Source organism: Octopus sinensis, linkage group LG13 (genome assembly GCF_006345805.1).
Source record: "Octopus sinensis linkage group LG13, ASM634580v1, whole genome shotgun sequence".
Lineage (NCBI taxonomy): Eukaryota > Metazoa > Mollusca > Cephalopoda > Octopoda > Octopodidae > Octopus > Octopus sinensis.
This window is the reverse complement of record NC_043009.1, coordinates 1,051,333-1,071,750: the sequence shown is the minus strand read 5'-3', so window position 1 is coordinate 1,071,750 and position 20,418 is coordinate 1,051,333. Positions and strand designations below refer to the sequence as shown.

The following is a 20,418-nucleotide window of genomic DNA, read 5'->3' as shown; positions in this document are numbered from 1 at the left end:
TGTCTCTCTTGCATATCAAATCTGATGCCTCTTATGCCCAGTTTTCGTCTCAAGACATTTACACTGTTGTACATGCACAGATATTGCACATCCACTGAAGCATACTGGCTTCATTTCTTTCAACCCTTCACATGTCCTATGGCACGACTGTTCACACACAGGTATTATACAGACTGCCTTTCATTCTGAAGGAGAGGCCCTTTGTTACCAACAGAAGAGGTAGAAGCTCTCTGAACTTTGCCCAGCCTATTCTTATTCTAGCAGCTACGCCTTTGGAGCATCCACCTCTACTACTGACTTAGTCACCTAGGTACCGGAAGCTACCAACTACTTCTAGTTTTCCACACCAGCATATGATGGAGTCTATTTTCTGTACATTTGTAATGTTTACTGTACCTGTACATCTGCCATACACAAAGACTATTTTTCCTGTTAACATTCCTCTGTTATCGCTGCACCCCTTATGTATCCATAGCTTGCACCAGCTACATTTTGTTCCTGCCTACGCCTTTTCTACAGCTCAAGTAGGGCCATCTATCTGAAGGGATTTGTGATCTGTCCACTTTCCTCCATACTAAGACTTTGGTTTTTGCTAGATTAATTCCAAGACCTTCTAATTCTAGACCTGGCTTCAACACTTGACATTTTTCTCCTAGTTCTGAAGTGATTAGGCTATGAGAACAAGGTGATCAGCATAGAGCAGCTCTCAGTGGCAGCCTGTCTTAAATTCCTCTGTTATTGCTTGGAGAACTATGATGAACAAAAGCGGACTGAGGACTGATCTTTGGTGAACCTCTACTTGTACCCTGAATTCGTCACTAGTGGCTTGTTGCCAACTGTCATTTGGCTCTCAGCAGAATCTCTTGAGTTCTACATGGCTTGTACAGCTCTCACTAGCTACTCCTCTATCCCTAATTTCCACACTGACCACCAGATAAGGGAATGGGGAACCCTGTCAAAGGCTTTCTCCATGTCAACAAAAGCCAAGTACAGAGGTTTATTTTTGGCTAGGTACTTCTCCTGCAGCTGCCTTACCAGAAATATAGCATCAGTGGTGTTTTTTCCTGGCACAAAACCAAACTGCATCCCATCTAGACTAACTCACTTCCTAATTAGTTGGACTAAGACCCTCTCTGTAACTTTCATTGCCTGATCTAACAGTTTGATACTTCTGTAATTATTTCTGTCTAAGGCGTTGCCTTTACCTTTGTAACAGTTGACTATGATGCTGCTACACCAGTATGACTCCCTCGTGTGCAACCTGGTTAACTATATGGGTGATTAGGCCATAACCCACATCACTATGAATACACTTCTCTCCCACGGCATCACAATTTTCCCTGGCACACAGTTCTGCAAGCCAAAACACTTCAAACTGCTAGTCCTCACACTGCAGAACATTGGCAAACTTCTCCCTTTCTGCTTCACTCTTGGCTGTGTGTGTGTCCCATTACCACTTGACAACCAGTGTTGGTGTGTTTACATCCCTGTAACTTAGCAGTTTGGCAAAAGAAACTGATAGAATAACTACCAAGCTTTTACCCTTTAGCATTTAAACCGGCCACATCCACCCCAAAATTTTTCACCTGTTTTATGTTCAAACTGATTGGATCTGGCCTCTCTCACATCTACTTGATAATGTCATTGGAAAAAAAAATCAAAGCTACAAGATAATACATGATTAATTCAAATCAATGTGAATCAATAAGCATTACATTTGACAGAATAATCCGAATACTAAAGGATTAAGGAAAGACAAATAAGTACTAGGATCAATTTGTTCAACTAAAGTCCTTCAAGGCAGTGCCCCAGCATGGCCGCAGTCTACTGACAAAAACAAGCAAAATACAAACACAGAACATAAACATTTTCTGGCTGTAGTCCTTGTCTGTGAATTCCTCTTTTACACTGATTACTAACCATTCTTGTTTTCACTGGAAGTAATTATAGAGAACCCACTTTCCATCTGTTATGATTATATCCATGAAAGCTTTAGTAGCAAGTCTATTCTTCGATGAGAAGCAGGCAGTAGCTCTTTGAGCTGAGAAGCACTCACATAATGAGGAACCCACTGAACAAGTTTAACACTTTTCTTAGTTCCTGAAAATATTTTACAATCGAAGTGTAACCTGAACTGACTGGTTCTCTAATTCTTGTGCATTTTGCTTCAAATTTTCTCCAGCTATTGTTTCCAGAAGTTCACTGTGGGTAGAACTTGGCTCTCCAGATTAAAGAGAGTTTGCAAGAAAAAAATTTTCCAAAAGCCAAACTGACCAAATCCTTGTTGGCATAACCAGACAATTAATGCTTCATTTCCATAAACAGAATGAATTTTTCTTGCTGCTTCCTTTGGTGAAGAGCTCCAAAGGAATTTGTACAGCATGAAGTGTCTGACATAGGACTAACCTAATTTCATTTTAAAAGGGTAAAATTGGTATGAATTGAACCACTGTAGTATAAAGTAATCTACAAAGAAACAAGGAAACAGTAGAATATAAAATTTTTTACTTTACTGTAAATATTGAAAAAGTACCTCCAAAATGATACGTCAAAGATATGACAAGACCTTCTTTCCAACCCAATACACTTATATATGCATTCCCTGCAAGAGTATACTGGTTTTAAATTTTGGCACAAGGCCAGCAATTTCAGGGAGAAGGAATAAGTTGATTACATCAACCCCAGTGCTCAACTGGTACTTGTTTTATCATGAAGGCGGCGAGCTGGCAGAATCGTTAGCACACGGGGCGAAATGCTTTGCGGTATTTCGTCTGCTGCTATGTTCTGAGTTCAAATTCCGCCAAGGTTGACTTTGCCTTTCATCCTTTCGGGGTCGATTAAATAAGTACCAGTTATGCACTGGGGTCGATATTATCGACTTAATCCGTTTGTCTGTCCTTGTTTGTACCTTCTGTGTTTAGCTCCTTGTGGGTAGTAAAGAAATAGGTACTTATTTTATCAACCCTAAAAGGATGAAAGCCAAAGTCAACATCAGCAGAATTTTAATGTACAAATGGACAAAATGTTGCTAAGCAACTTGCCTCATGTGCAAACAATTCTGCCAGTTCTGCTATTAATAATGCTGCCAGAATATATCCAATACTTTAATATTTCTTCAATGTTCATGTATTCGTGTGATAACCATTAAATGCACGCAACATTAATTGATAGAATAAACAGGAGGGAAACATTTACCGGTTTTCGCCATCTTTGCGACAAATGGCCTGCAACTCAACAATAGCTGATGGATGTTTATCACAGTTTCTAGGAGTTACGCTGGAAAGAAAAGGAAGAAAATTATCGTCATCTTTAAGCGGGATGTAGATGAAGGAGGGGGTTGTAGTGGCAGTAGTAGTGATAATCATATTTCGCTCCAGTTCTGTCTCGATTGAATGACAGTTGATGATGATAGTTGAAGATTGTAGGTAATGATGATATTTAGTTCTACCCCAATCTTGATTGAATGATAATTGATGATGATTATAAGGTTTAGTTCCTGCTCAGTCTTGCTTGAATGATGATTGATGAATGATGATGATAGTTGATAATATTTAGTTCTGCCTCAATCTTGATTGAATGATGATTAGTTCTAGTTCAGTCTTGATTGAATGATAATTGGTGATGGTTGACGATTGGTGGTGACTGATGATGATGATATTTAGCTCTACCTCAATCCTGACTGAATGATGATGATTATGTTTAGTTCTATCTCAGTCTTGACTGACTGAATGATGATGGTTAGCTCAATCACGACTGAATAAAAGGTGACATGAGAATTATACACTCTGCTATGCCATTGCAGCCACCAGAAAATACACAAAGCATCATCATCATCATCATCATCATCATTTAAAGTCTGCTTTCCATGCTAGCATGGGTTGGACGATTTGACAGAAGGCTGCACCAAGCTCCAATCTGATCTGGCAGAGTTTCTACAGCCAGATGCCCTTCTGAGAGTGTAGTGGGTGCTTTTACGTGCCACCAGCACAAGGCCCGGTTAGGCGGTACTGGCAATGGCCACACTCAAATGGTGTTTTTTACGTGCCACCTGCACAGGAGCCAGTCTAGTGGCACTGGCAACAACCTCACTCGAATGTTTTTTCACGTGCCACTGGCACAAGTGCCAATAAGGCAACGCTGGTAACATATACATTAGTATATGTATTTAACAATATTTATTACATTAGAGCTGCTTTGAGGGTTGGGCCTCATGAAGGCAAAGTGGTTGAGTTCCTTTCGAGTGTTGGGCCTCACGGAAGCAATGACTGAGACCTCTGGCATTATGTCGTGCTTGAGAAGAAGACCCATCAAGCTGAGTAAATTCACAGTTATGGCAGATATCAGTGTCATGCAAATTGGCACCCGTGCTGGAGGCACGTAAACACACCCTGGTGTCGTGCAAATGGTACTTGTACCGGTGGAACGTAAAAGCACCCATTACACTCTTGGAGTGGTTGGCAATAGGAAGGGCATCCAGCCATAGAAAATCATGCCATATCAGACTAGAGTCTTGTGCAGCCTTCCAGTGTGCCAGCCCAGTCAAACCATCCAACCCATGCCAGCATGGAACACAGACATTAAATGATGATGATGATGATGATGATGATTATATATATATATATATATATAAAATATTATTTGAGACAAAACCACTATTTTGCAAAACAAACAAGGAAAGACTTAATCAATACATAAAATTTAATAAATAGTCAAAAAAACTGCCACTACAATCGTTTCTTGTCTTGATCGACAATCTTCAGGTGGACTTCCAATCTAAAAAATCAAAATTTTAAAATATAAAAATAATACTTTTAAATAATTAAAGTATAAATGAAAAAATATAAGTATATAATCCATATATAACCTATATATAATCCATATCGAAAATATAGACTAATTACCACGAATTCCCTAAAAAAACCATGATAAAACAAAACTCTTAAAAACATATAACGATAAAATCTCCCTTTACTAAACTCTATAACAAACCTATAAAGTAAACCCCCTAACCTAAACATTCACACACAAATACACACACGTAAACCACAGACTCACGACTTATACACATACGTATACTAACTTATAAACCTCAATATACACCAAAACCCACTCCCTCCCCACACAGACAAATTAACACATACATCCCAAAACCTAAATAACAAACCCATATACACATTCACACACAAAACACACACTCACACGCAAAACACTCACACACAAAAGATACATATACTCCCTCACATATACGCCTATACATACTCACTAAACTCGACATATACAACAATACTTACACACCCACAAAAAACATTATATACATTTATGAGCTTTAACTCACCTTAGCATCTCTAACAAACAACTTGCAGTAACCCAATCCCATTCTCTATGCCTACCTCACTACTACACTATTCCATTCACATTCCAAGCAACGCTAGTCCACCACCCGGTTATTCACGTGGCAAAACGAACACCACTCAAAAATTAGTCTCCATGTGTATATTCACGCACGGGTATAAATACAGGGGGTACACGCTCACTTCATTTACGTGTACCCCTCACATGTACATATGCATACTATTTTGGCTCGATATATGCAACAATGTAATCGCGCCCGTATGTGTGAGCATTCACTGGTTTTGCAATTCACCCATCTGGTTGTGATTGTGTGTAAACTTATCACTGTGGAGGTCGAGCTTGATACGTATATATTAGTGTGTATTAGGGGTTGTACGTACTAATTATGTTCATGTGCTTCACGCACTTGCGTCCATGTATGGAAGAATATATTGGGATTACTATGTAGGTGTAAATAGGGTATGGGGGAGTTTTGTCATTGTATGGGTATGGGTTTCATTTGTGATTAGAGAGAGAGAGAGAGAGAGAGAGAGAGAGATTGTACATATAAGCTATTAGGTTGACACAACAAATAAATAGATCTTATAATACAGTAGTGAGACAGACTGACAGATAAAGACACAGAGACAGAAAAAAAATCACAGCAACATTGAGAAGGATTCCATTTTACTATAAAGGAATTGGAATTATGACTGAGACTAAACTAAACCAGTACCTTAATACCACAAAGACTGACAAGCAAAAAAGATAATGAAATATAAGATTTTTAAGTAACTCCGATGACTTACCTGACAGGTTGAACAAAGTCACAACGAGACTCGCGTACGCTACACACATAAAAACTCCTTTTGAAATTAGGGCCAGGTTTTCCTCCTGTTTTCAGGTAACATTCTTTTTCTGCAAATATTAAAAGGAAATAATTGAAAAGAGAGAGGGAGAGAGATTCGTGATGGGTTATCAATACTTTATAAGCTTTCTGTTAGTACACCAGACTATCAATATTGGTTAGGTTAGTAAAGAACTCCACATATTCTTGTGGCAGGGCCCAAGGTTCATCACCATTCTATATTGTAAATCCATCATTGTGCTCCAGTCACACTGGGTTTTGCACAGAGTAATATGCAAAACAAGGGAAAGTCAAATTTACTACAATAAAGAAAAATATGTAATGACCATTATGTATGCCTTGTCTTATATATATATATATATATATATCATCATCATCATCATTACCATCATTGTCATCATTTAACGTCTACTTTCCATGCTAGCATGGGTTGGGCGATTTGACTGAGGACTGACGAACTAAATGGCTGCACCAGGCTCCAATCTGATCTGGCAGAGTTTCTACAGCTGGATGCCCTTCCTAATGCCAACCACTCCGAGAGTGTAATAGATGCTTTTACGTGCCACCGGCACGAGGGCCAGTCTGGTGGTACTGGCAACGGCTATGGTGAAATGGTGTTTTTTATGTGCCACCTGCATGGGAGCCAGTCCAGCAGCACTGGCAATGACCTTGCTCGAATGTCTTTTCACATGCTAGTAAAGCGACATATATACATATATATACACACACATATATATATATATAAACACACATACACATATATATGCATGAACAGCATATACAATATGCATAGGAAGTGAACGGTGAAAAAGTCTTAAGAAAAAAGGAAAAGAAAAGAAACAGCGGGGGACATCAGGTGAAGTGTTGGTAAATTTCAAGAAGCATGGAAATTTTGAAGGATGTAGTATCTCAGCTGCTAACAACTGATCAAGGTAGTTTATTCCATGGTTCAGCAATTCTCAGCATAAACAAATATTTCCGAAAGTCAAGCATGCTATGATGTTTTTTGTATTTTTTAAGCATGTCCACAAGTTTTAGACATATGTAATATATATATATATATATGTATGTATATGTAATATATATATATATGTATGTATATGTAATATATATATATATGTGTAGGTAGAAACTCTATAAGGTGCACCAAGTGTAAGCTATGGACACATAAGAGGTGCAGCAATGTCAAAGGAAGGCTAACTAAGAAAATAGTTTTTGTCTGTGGCAGATGCTCAGGAGAAATAAACACTGGAAATGTGCAGAGACCAACTTCTACCACGTTCCAGGGAGACAAACTAGAAGTAGTTGATAGCTTCCGCTACCTAGGAGACCAAGTCAGTAGCGGGGGTGGGTGTGCTGAAAGTGTAACTGCTAGAGTAAGAATAGCCTGGGCAAAGTTTAGAGAGCTCTTACCCCTGCTGGTGACAAAAGGCCTCTCGCTAAGAGTAAAAGGCAGACTATATGATGCGTGTGTACGTACAGCCATGCTACATGGTAGTGAAACATGGGCCGTGACAGCTGAGGATATGCGTAAGCTTGCAAGAAATGAAGCCAGTATGCTCCGATGGATGTGTAATGTCAGTGTTCATAATCGTCAGAGTGTAAGTACTTTGAGAGAAAAGTTGAACCTAAGAAGTGTCAGTTGTGGTGTGCAAGAGAGACGGCTGCGCTGGTATGGTCATGTGACGAGAATGGCTGAAGATAGTTGTGTGCAAAAGTGCTACACCCTAGCAGTTGAGGGAACCTGTGGAAGAGGTAGACCCAGGAAAACCTGGGACGAGGTGGTGAAGCACGACCTTCGAACCTTAGGTCTCACCAAGGAAATGACTGAAGACCGAGTCCTATGGAAGTGTGCTGTGCATGAGAGGACCCGGCAGGACTAGCCAGGCCATATCCCGTGGCCCCTACCTGGGACGTAGTCGATCCACCTGTGCATACCTTCCTTCTTGTGACACTTGTGAAGACCTGCTGAGGCAAGTGAAAATCAATCAAAATAGATGAACATCAATGGAATTTGTATCTTTGTGGTACCAGTGCCTGTGGCACACAAGAAAACCATCCGAACGTGGCCGTAGCCAGTACCGCATCGACTGGCCTCCGTGCTGTGGGAACATGGTGGCACATAAAAACACCATCCGAAGACCCAGCAAGACTAGTCAGGTCATAACCCGTGGGCCCTACCTGGGACGTAGTCAGTCCACCTGTACATACCTTCCTTCTTGTGACACTTGTGAAGACCTGCTGAGGCAAGTGAAAATCAAATCAAATCAAAACAAATCAAAATAGATGAACATCAATGGAATTTGTATCCTTGTGGTACCAGTGCCGGTGGCACACAAGAATCCATCCGAACGTGGCCGTAGTCAGTACCGCTTGTGGTACCAGTGCCGGTGGCACACAAGAATCCATCCGAACGTGGCCGTAGTCAGTACCGCATCACTCGCCATCGTGCTGTGGGCACATAACAAACACCATCCAGTCGTGGCCGTTCGCCAGCCTCATCTAGCACCTGTGTCGGTGGCACATAAAAAGTAGTCAGTACCGCTTGTGGTACCAGTGCCGGTGGCACACAAGAATCCATCCGAACATGGCCGTAGTCAGTACCGCATCACTGGCCATCGTGCTGTGGGCACATAACAAACACCATCCGGTCGTGGCCGTTCGCCAGCCTCATCTAGCACCTGTGTCGGTGGCACATAAAAACACCTTCCAAAGACCCGGCAAGACTAGTCAGGCCATAAACCATGGCCCCTACCTGGGACGTAGTCAGTCCACCTGTGCATACCTTCCTCCTTGTGATACTTGTGAAGGCCTGTTGAGGCAAGTGAAAATCAAATCAAATCAAATCAAAACAAATCAAAATAGATGAACATCAATGGAATTTGTATCTTTGTGGTACCAGTGCCGGTGGCACACAAGAGAAAACCATCCGAAAGTGGCCGTAGCCAGTACCGCATCGACTGGCCTCCGTGCTGTGGGCACATGACAAACACCATCCGATCGTGGCCGTTCGCCAGCCTCATCTAGCACCTGTGTCGGTGGCACATAAAAACACCATCCGAAGACCCGGCAAGACTAGTCAGGCCATAACCCATGGCCCCTACCTGGGACGTAGTCAGTCCACCTGTGCATACCTTCCTTCTTGTGACACTTGTGAAGACCTGTTGAGGCAAGTGAAAATCAAATCAAAACAAATCAAAATAGATGAACATCAATGGAATCTGTATCTTTGTGGTACCAGTGCCGGTGGCACACACTTTGTGGTACCAGTGGCGGTGGCACACAAGAGAACCATCCGAACGTGGCCGTAGCCAGTTCCGCATCGACCGGCCTCCGTGCTGTGGGCACGTAACAAACACCATCCGATCATGGCCGTTCGCCAGCCTCATCTGGCACCTGTGTCGGTGGCACATAAAAACACCTTCCGAAGACCCGGCAAGACTAGTCAGTCCACCTGTGCATATCTTCCTTCTTGTGACACTTGTGAAGACCGGTTGAGGCAAGTGAAAATCAAATCAAATCAAAATAGACAAAATAGATGAACATCAATGGAATTTGTATCTTGTGGTACCAGTGCCTGTGGCACACAAGAAATCCATCAGTGCCGTAGTCAGTGCGGTGGGCACATGACAAACACCATCCGATCGTGGCCGTTCGCCAGCCTCATCTAGCACCTGTGTCGGTGGCACATAAAAACACCATCCGAAGACCCGGCAAGACTAGTCAGGCCATAACCCATGGCCCCTACCTGGGACGTAGTCAGTCCACCTGTGCATACCTTCCTTCTTGTGACACTTGTGAAGACCTGTTGAGGCAAGTGAAAATCAAATCAAAACAAATCAAAATAGATGAACATCAATGGAATTTGTATCTTTGTGATACCAGTGCCGGTGGCACGTGGCACATAAGAAAACCATCCGAACGTGGCCGTAGCCAGTACCGCATCGACTGGCCTCCGTGCTGTGGGCACGTAACAAGCACCATCCGATCGTGGCCGTTTGCCAGCCTCATCTGGCACCTGTGTCGGTGGCACATAAAAAAACACCATCCGAGCGTGGCCGTCTGCCAGCCTCGTCTGGCACCTGTGTCGGTGGCACATAAAAACACCATCCGAGCGTGGCCGTCTGCCAGCCTCGTCTGGCACCTGTGTTGGTGGCACATAAAAAAACACCATCCGAGCGTGGCCGTCTGCCAGCCTCGTCTGGCACCTGTGTCGGTGGCACATAAAATCACCCACTACACTCTCGGAGTGGTTGGCGTTAGGAAGGGCATCCAGCTGTAGAAACACTGCCAGATCTGACTGGACTGGTGCAGCTTTCGGGCTCCCCAGACCCCAGTTGAACCGTCCAACCCATGCTAGCATGGAAAGCGGACGTTAAATGATGATGATGATGATGTATGTATGTATGTACATATATATATATATATATATATATATATATATATATATATATATATATATATATTATTACAAATTTGGGATATTTACCAATAGATAAGCAACTACAATTTCAGGATACCCTCATGTAAATTAATTAACTTCCTGACAACCTGGAATACTTGTTATTCCCTAATATGTTATAAATATATATATATATATATATATATAATATATATATATATACAGGGGTTGGACAAAATAATGGGAACACCTTAAAATTTTAAGCAATTTATTTTAATATGGGGTAAGACCGTCTTTGGCAGTAATTACAGCTCAATTTCTATGAGGTATAGACTCATACAAAGTTTTAATTGTTTCCAGAGGAATTTTTGTCCATTCTTCAGCTAAAACAGTCTCCAGTTCTGGTAGTGGTGATGGTGGAGGATATCAACTCCTTACTTGCTTTTCTAAAATGCACCATAAATATTCAATAATATTGAGATCTGGGGACTGTGGTGGCCAGATAAGATGTTCAACTTCACTAGAATGTTCCTCGAGCCATTCAATAACACATTTATCTGTGTGAATTGGTGCATTATCATCCTGAAAGATTGCGTTTCCCTCTGGAAACAATTCCGCAACCATAGGATGAATTTGATCAAATAAAATGCTTAAATAGTCTTGATTATTAATTCTGCCATGAAGGGAAACCATTAGGCCAGTGGATTTCCAAGATATAGCCCCCCTCCCCCAGATCATCACAGATCCTCCTCCACGTTTAACAGTTGGAAGAAGGCAGTCTGGGTCAAATGCTTCTTTTTGCTGCCTCCACACGCGACTCATCTGAGAAAATAACATTCTTCCACTGCTCTAGGGACCAAATCTGTAGGTTTTTACTCCACTCGAAACACTTTGCAACATTTGTTTTTGAAAGTAGTGATTTTCTGATTGCAGACCTTTCATGAAATCCAGCTTTGTGCAGCTCCTGGCAAACAGTTTTTGTGGAAACTGGCTTCTTGAGGTGGTCATTAAGCTCTGCAGTAATTTTGGAAGCTGCACTTTTGTGATCCTTTCTAACAATTTGCGTAAGAGTCCAATGGTCCCTATCTGAAAGTTTGGTTTTCTTCCAGAGTTTTGTTTCAATGAGAAGATTTTTTGACCTCTTTCTCAAAGGTTATCATTACTTTCGAGACAATACCTCTTGATACACCAAACATTTCAGCTGTTTTGCGTTACGCTAGTGCCTGCCATTCAAGCACCAACAATTTGACCCCTTTGAAAGTCCGATAGATCTATCATTTTAATGAATTTTAAATACTTTTTTCTCATGATATCTGAAAAGAAACAGCAATTTTAGCAAAACATCTTAAGCAACACTAATAATAAATCAAAAAGCATAAAAATAAACAAGCTTTTGATGGTTTTATAGATATTTCAAAATTACGATACTATGATGCTAGGCGTTTCCATTATTTTGTCCAACCCCTGTATATATATATATATATAAAGGGTAAAGACCCCCTTCGGTCATGAATGACCATGGGATTGCACCTAGAAAGTTACCCTCCTAGACACAAGTCCGGGCAAGGTTGTTTATGGAAGACCAGTAGTCGCCCATGCATACCAGCCTCCCCTCTCCACGCCACCAGTGTTATCCAAGGGAAAGACAAAGGTCGATACAGCTTGGCACCAGTGACGCCGCAACTCATTTCTACAGCTGAGTGAACTGGAGCAACGTGAAATAAAGTGCCTTGCTCAAGAACACAACACGCAGCCCGGTCCGGGATTCGAGCTCACAACCTCACGATCGTAAGCTCGACGCTCTAACCACTGAGCCATGCGCCTTATATATATATATGTGTGTGTGTGTGTGTGTATATACAATGGGCTTCTGCACAGATTCCCTCTATTGGTTAACCTGGTGCTAGAGTAGAAAATGCTTGCTAAAGCTGCTGCCGAACGGGATTGAACCCAAAATCACATGATTGCAAATTGATCTTCTTATGCACACAGCTACGTCTCATTTTTTCATGGTAGCGATTCTACCCTTTACTCCAAATCTTATGTGTTAAGGTTTGAAAGTAACCAGTCCTTCTTCCTTGAAATTCTGAGAGGAATCTTAATTTTTGTTTTCCTTCCTCTCCCCCCCCCCCACTTTTCTAAGCTTGTTTACTTCTTTCTTTCTTCCAAGTGTGACACAATGTGCTTGAGTGGAAGAAGCACAACATGGAAACAAAGCAACAATTTAGTTTTTGAGAGATGATAATGGCTATGTGTTCCTTGAACCCAACCAGATACACACAGCTTTTAGAAGCATTTTATTCGACTGTTTGGGGTGTGTAGCAAGCCAGATTGCAGAATAGATGTAGGTGTCTGCCTTGATGGCCAGTCACAACTTTCAGCAAGAATGGTAGAGTGTTGCAAAAAGCTGATAACAGCCATGGAAATACAGGAAGCAATGGTTGGATGCATTAGTGGGCAAACTGTTTTCTTTGGAGACTCTTAGCAGTTAGCAGCAGAATGGAACAATCTCCAGTTCTGTGAATTGAGAAGTGGTGGCACTACTGAAAAGGGACCCAAACAAAGAGATTTACAATAATTTTCAACTCATGATTCTGCTAAATGCAGATTTCAAAATTTTGGCCAAGGTGTTAGCAAAGAGGCTGGCACTCATCACCGATTGTCTGACTGGAGATACACAAATATGTGCCATCCCAAACAGATGTATCCACAATAACCTCTTCTCAATGTGATGTATTATAGAGAGAATGAGTAAGGAATCTGACATGGGTGGAAACATGATAGATTTTGATCAATCAAAAGCCTTTAATAAGATTGAAGGATGAACTAGGATGTGGAAGAATCAATGCAGATGATGTCACCAATGCAGTGTTGGACAGAAGGCACTTTGAGGTAATCAGCATTGCTCTATGGAGCTAAAAATGCTGACTAGAGCAAAAATTAATCAAGAGTCAGCTTGGCATATGGAGAGGCAAGTCCATGCCATACAAGATTTGTAAGGCACTTCCTGTGGAAAGGATGCATTCAACTGGTCAGGCAGTTGTCTATCTGGTACCAGTGCTCTCTGAAAGGCAGGCTTGGCATGCTGTGGCTGCTGATGAGCAAATACATGCTAAGGCTACACTACTTGAAGATTTTCCAGGACATTGAACAGGTGTAGTACCCATTTGTAAGACATGTCCTTCTGTAGCTCAAATCTTTGATGAAGTTGTAGTTCTGAGACAAGAAAAGAGCATAATTGGGTGTCTGGTACCTGGAATGTCATCAGGCACTCACCACTCTCTACCAGTCAGGAAATGTGGTCAGTGGAAGTTCTATGTTAGCAATATATAGTGATCTAGTGGTGGGTCAGAGTGATGTTCTCAGGGAAATCCTGGGAGTTTACAAGGATGAACTCGCCGGTCTGTTTCAGGACTTCTTAACCAGAAACTATTACGGATAACTTCCAGGAATCCTTAGCCTGGCAGAACAACTAAGGGGCATTTGCCAGCTTGAGATAAACACAAATGGGACAGCCCAAGATATTTACAGAGCAAAATAACTGCACTGCAGTGTCCAAGCATTGCTGTTATGTCAAACAGCTGTTGTGGTATCTAGGATGAATCCAGCTACTCGTCAAGTCCATCATAAGGCTTGCCCAACCACCAATCTTTACCAAGACAGGGCTGGCATTGTTCTTCTGTCTAGAGGCAATAGTGAAAGAGAGGTTGTGTGGTGGACAGGGCTAAAAAGATCAAAGAAATATACATTCCTCTTCAGTCAAGCGCTCATCAACTTTGTTAAGTTCTACTTGGAAAAGAAAGTGAGGATGAAAAGATAAGTGTTCTATTTCCCAGAGAATTTGTCAAAGGGTAAAGGATAGTAGCAAAAATGGCTAGGGTGAAACCTACTCTAAGCATGTGCATACAGATTGGAGAACAACAGTTGGGTGAAGGATTGTATCCGAGGTGGTCATGGTGATCCTGCATCTGTAGAATTCTTTGATAGGCCCTAACTGAAGGTTCTCCTTCAGGAGGTCTGCATCATAGTTGTGTTCACATGTTTTCTATACTAAGGATAACTTTATCTCATTTCACCTTCTCCTCCCTTTCTTTCCTTCACCTTTTATGTTAACTCCCACACAAATTGTGAACTGTTCTTGTAACCTACCCATCATCTGACACCCCGATGGCAAATGAGAGAAATCATCATCATTTTTATTGGAAGCAAACTTTAATTTATTTTTCAAGACAGATAAACGGTTACATAAAAACGCACACGATCTTGCACTGTTTACTTGGATAAGCAAATTAAAATATATGGAGACAGACGTCAGCAGAGGAAAGTTATTCTTAAACGGTTTTTAATTTAGGTACATGGCCAGCAATGTTATGAAGAAGTGATAGACAAAGCAGTCAATCCCGATCGATCCTTCACTGCTACTTTAACGACAAAGATGACATTTGATCTCTAAAGTTTCTCTTTAATGAACGTAATTTGGAATTAAATAAAAGAAAAACTTAAGGAAAAGCAAATTGATAAATAGAATAGTAACTGTACACCTTGACTATTTCGTTGCATTAAATATTTTATATCTCTCGGTTTATTTGCTGTCATATTTATCGCAATAAGACAGACATAAAACATTGACAGGTCAGTCAGTATATATGCTAATATTTAAGGAATACCAGCGTGAGTTTGGTCTACTAATCTCCGATAACGCGAAATATTTCATTACCATTCCTTATATATATATATATATACATATATATATATACATATATATATACATATATATATACATATGTGTGTGTGTGTATATACGAAATTAACTACACACATGTTCATATCGGAAAACAAATATTGAAAATAAATGGGAAAACGCTCTTGAAAAACGATACATAGCTCTTTGAAAATATTTGTAAAATTAATTAAAATGTCTATTATAGAAATATTTAAAATACTTTTGAAACTTACTGTGTCCAGAACATAAAACGGATTCCATTTTCTGATCCGAAATCTGGTGAGAGACGGAAAAAGATTTAAATTACGCACCGAGTGGACAGGGGCAGGTAACTCGCAATTGATTTATTCAGAGAAAGAGGGAGGGAGAGAGACACGTGCACAGCTATAGGGTGGATGGTCATGACTTTTAACTGAATGAATGAATATATATATATATATAAATGAAAGAATGGAGTCGAACGACCATTTAACAAAAAACACACAAATTTCCACACGAAAGCACGTGATTTCTGCCCTTGGCATGTAGCTTCAACCGTGATTTCTGACGTAAATTTGCTACCCGGGTATCGGTTAACCGAATTATCCATACTAGGATAATTCATTCAACTACTTAAATATATATATATATATATATATATATATATATATTATATATATATATATATATATATATGTATATATATTACTGATCTAATGCTTTAAAGTGTGCTTCTTTTTCAGATAGCTGATATGGATACGGAACGAACTATCTGCATCAGTTGTTAGTTGCCAAGGCATTGCATCCTTCCTGAAATTCGCCAATACTACACCTGATATCCTCGCATGCACATATGTATATCATGACTGATTTTTTATTGCCCACTAAGGACGAACATAGAGGGGACAAAAGAAAGACATGTGGGGACACAAAACGTTACAAAAAAATGAGAAAAAGCGTATGACAAAACATGAATGACAAAGAAAACAAAGTTATTCGTCCCACTCCAAGCAACTTCACTTACTTCCTTCCACTTTGAACGCTTATTTTAGAATGTCTATTTTCCTCTTTTTTGTGAGATCCGTGTAGAATATGTCACCCGGCAAATTGCTTATGTTTATGTTCACCTTCCACACCGTGAACCCACCTTTATATCTTTCCACTCTTTCCTTTTGCCTCCCACTAATGTTCACATCTCCCTCTAAATCAACCGACACAGCGCCTTTCATACTCACTGCTTCCCCTATCAGTTCCTCACTTGCACCTTCGGTCAACACACACGCAAAACAACTTTCTTCTTTGGCTGGGGGGAGGGGCAGTTTGGGGGTTCCTGTGTGTCAGCGCTTTTCCTTTTTATTTTTGTGTCGGAAGGGAGTGGGTGAGTCTGGTGTCAGTGGAGAGAGGGGAGGTTGAAAAGGTGTGGGTTTTACCTGTTTGATTCGCTTTCTTCCTTTTTCTTCTATTCTCTACAACTTTCCATGATACATCATCTTTTACCTCTTCCGTTGGTACATCTTTCTCTGCTAGCTCTTCTTGTGTTCTCTCTTGGTGAAGGGCAGTCCACTCTAATGTGGCCCTTTAGGCTACATCTGAAGCATCGAGGGATTCTGCCATCTACCCTAACTCTTCATACCATGTCACCACCATTTTTTTGAGCTCTCTACCAATCCTGGGATAATCAACCCCAATGTCTGCCCCTTCCAGTTCATTACTTCTGTCTTAATGACCTGGAGGACTGCTATTTCATCCTCATTGCCTAGGAGAACAGCAGCCGCTACCCAGGCCACATCAATTTCTGGTGGATTTCCTTCTATCCTCAATCTGGAAGCCCTCCTTGCAAGGTACATTGGTAGAAGCACCACGCTTTCTGTTCTCAATGGGGTCACCAAAATTAGCTTTGCCTTCACTGCCACTCTGAGACACACTACCACTGTGCCATATCTGTTTCCCCTGGCAACATATTACATATCTTGCCAGATTGGTCTTAAGGCTTTTTCTATTGCCATTACTTCTATCTTCTTTTCCTCTATAGAATAAACCTTGTAGATGATAGTCTTCTCTTGTATTCCTTCTAAAATTCCTTGGGGTGGTGACAATTTTATATCACCACCCTCTCTATGCAGCATTTTTCTCTAATTCTTTAAGTTTGTTAGGTCAACTTTACTTCTGTGGAACTTGAGTACAGATGCATATTATGACCCGTACACTATTCACTTTTGTACACAATTCTATGTACTGTACATGAGTTGTAGTGCACCTGAGCACTATACACAATAATTTCATTATATATATATATATCCTCATCATCGTTTAACGTCCGCTTTCCATGCTAGCATGGGTTGGACGATGATTGAGGGCTGGCGAACCAGATGGCTGCACCAGGCTTCAATCTTGATCTGGCAGAGTTTCTACAGCTGGATGCCCTTCCTAACGCCAACCACTCTTAGACTGTTGTGGGTGCTTTTACGTGCCACTGGCACGGGGCCAGTCAGGTGGTACTGGCAATGACCTCGCTCGAATCTTTTACACATGCCACCAGCACAGTAAGGCGATGCTGGTAACAATCACGCTCGAATGATGTCTTTTACGTGCCACCGGCACGGAGGCCAGAGAGCTGCTCTGGCAATGGTCACACTCAGATAGTGCTCTTAATACCCTACTAGCACGGGGCTCAAGTGCCAGTAAGGCGATGCTGGTAATGATCACGCTCGAATGGTGCCTTTTAAGTGCCACTGTCACGGAAGCCGGTTAGCCGCTGTCAATGATCACACTTGTATGGTGCTCTTTGTACCCCACTTGCACGGACGCCGTTCATTGAATTTGATTTTGATTTCACTTGTCTCAACAGGTTTTCGCAAGCAGAGTTTTAGTGTCCAAAGAAGGAAAAGGTATGCATAAGTGGGCTGGTAATGCCCCTGGCATAGGCCACGAGATTATGGTCTCATTTGGCTTGCCGGGTCTTCTCAAACACAGCATATTTCCAAAAGTCTCGGTCACTAGTCATTTCCTCGGTGAGGCCCAAAGTTCAAAGGTCGTGCTTCACCACTTCATCCCAGGTCTACCTCTTCCTCAGGTTCCCTCAACCGCTAGGGTGTGGCACTTTTCACACAGCTGTCCTCATCATTCTCACCATACCATACCAGCACAGTCATCTCTCTTGCACACATCTGATGCTTCTTAGGTACAACATTTCTCTCAAGGTACTTACACTCTGTCGAGTATGCACACTGACATTACACATCCATCGGAGCATACTGGCTTCATTCCTTGTGAGCTTACCCAGTGTTGTCCAGTAAAGTATTCACTGAATTGTTTGCCATTTTGTAGAATGGGGATTCATGGTACTTATACATGTGTGTATATTTAACCCAACTTCTGGACTTATTTAATGGGAACTATCCAAACAATAGTAATCAATTTACATGAGTAGAAGCTATTTTTTAATATAATTTTTATCCTGAAAATCAACTGTTACTTTTGTTTTGAAGTGAAATAGAGGAGAAAGTGAAAGATGTATGAACATTATATGAAATGGATGTGTGCGTGTATAAGAGAGAGAGAGAGAGAGAAAGAGTGTGTGCCACTTACACATACATGTTCACTCACCTCACACGTACATACAAATAAGATGTACACATATGTATTGATATATGTACATATACATGACAACACACCCTTTCACTCAATCTCTCTCTCTTTCACATATGTACATCTATTTCGTATATACGTACATACATCTTTCACTTTCTCCTCGCTTTCATTTTAAAACAAAAGTAAATAAATAAAACATTTTTATGGAAATTAACGAACTCCGGATGATGAAATCACATTCAGCTAAAAATATTTCTAAATGATTAAAATAATATTTTAATCATTTAGGTATATCAAAGTCGACAGTTTTTTTCTTAGACAGTGCAAAGACTATGTGTGTGTATATGTCACAGATAGCGGACATGTGTTTGTGTTGATTGACTTTCATTATATGTATGTCTAATCTGTATGTCTGTTGATGTCACGGAAGCCAAGAAAAAACAAAAATTGTTTAATAGTTTAAATAGAGGTCCAAATGTCACAAAAATTTGTACTGCACTGCTGAAGGTAAGTATGAAAATAAATATGTAAAAAAACTTAAGATAAAATATACTATTTCTGAGATATTTCAGTTACACACAAACAAACATCCCTAGAGTTTTAGTATTATGAAGATGATGTACATACATACACACACACACACACACATACGCCAGAAGTAAATAGACACCCTTATAATCATTAAAATTTATTTAAATCTGAAATTAAACATTAAAATTATTTAGTAATTGTTATGTTAATATTTAATATTTAGTAGACATGCCCTTTGCAGTTTTCACCCAAAGAGGTATTTTTTTTTACAAGTGCCTCTGTGGCTGTACGTTAAGAAGCTTGCTTCCCAACCACATGGTGCTTGGTTCAGTCCTGCAGTGCAGAACTTTGGACAAGCGTCCTTTTCTACATTTGATAGACAGAATCTGAAAGAAGCCCATTGTATGTGAGTGTGCATGTGTATTTCTGTTTGCGTCTGTCCATTACCAGCACTTGACTAACAGTATTGGTTTGACATTCCTGTCACTTAGCTGTTTGGCAAAAAAAGACTTACAGAATAAGTACCAGTTCTTAAAAAAATAAGTATTGGGATCAATTTGTGCCCCAGCATGGCTGTAGTCCAATGACTGAAACATGTAAAAGATAAAATTAATACCTATACAATAGGTTTGATCTAATTCTCATTAAGTGTATGACACCTAGTCGTGTAAACAGTACCAGACTAGTTACAAATCAGAATATTTTCCCATCTAAGCCATTGATAATGAGGCATATAATGAAACATTGCACTGCTTAACACGGTTTTTGTCCTTGAGTAATAACTTATTTCCTATTTGCTTACCTCTAGAAAGAATGATAAATAGCTAATATTTCCTTCAAACTTTGCTAACATTTATTCAAACCCCAAAGAATCCCACTCAACACATGGCTATGATGCTCTCCCACTACTCCTGCTCATGATCAGAGATGCACGTATTATCAGCTGCTAAGGGACATGCTCAAGAGGTTATGGTCAAGCAACTGAGAAGCAAA

General features: G+C 40.6%; 1 protein-coding gene across 3 annotated transcripts in view; it reads right to left on the bottom strand.

Moving 5' to 3' along the window:
• Positions 1 to 15,647, bottom strand: part of LOC115218510 (transcription termination factor 2) — an 82,778-nt gene extending 67,131 nt beyond the window's left edge. For all 3 annotated transcript variants that reach the window (XM_036508105.1, XM_036508106.1, XM_036508107.1), the window contains exons 1-3: positions 15,558 to 15,647; positions 6,141 to 6,249; positions 3,196 to 3,276 (exon numbers count right to left, since the gene is read on the bottom strand). In XM_036508105.1, coding sequence (XP_036363998.1) covers positions 3,196 to 3,276; positions 6,141 to 6,249; positions 15,558 to 15,585 — 218 coding nt within the window. In that variant the 5' untranslated portion in view covers positions 15,586 to 15,647. The remainder of the gene's footprint in view (positions 1 to 3,195; positions 3,277 to 6,140; positions 6,250 to 15,557) is intronic.
• Between the last annotated feature and the right edge of the window lie 4,771 nt (positions 15,648 to 20,418).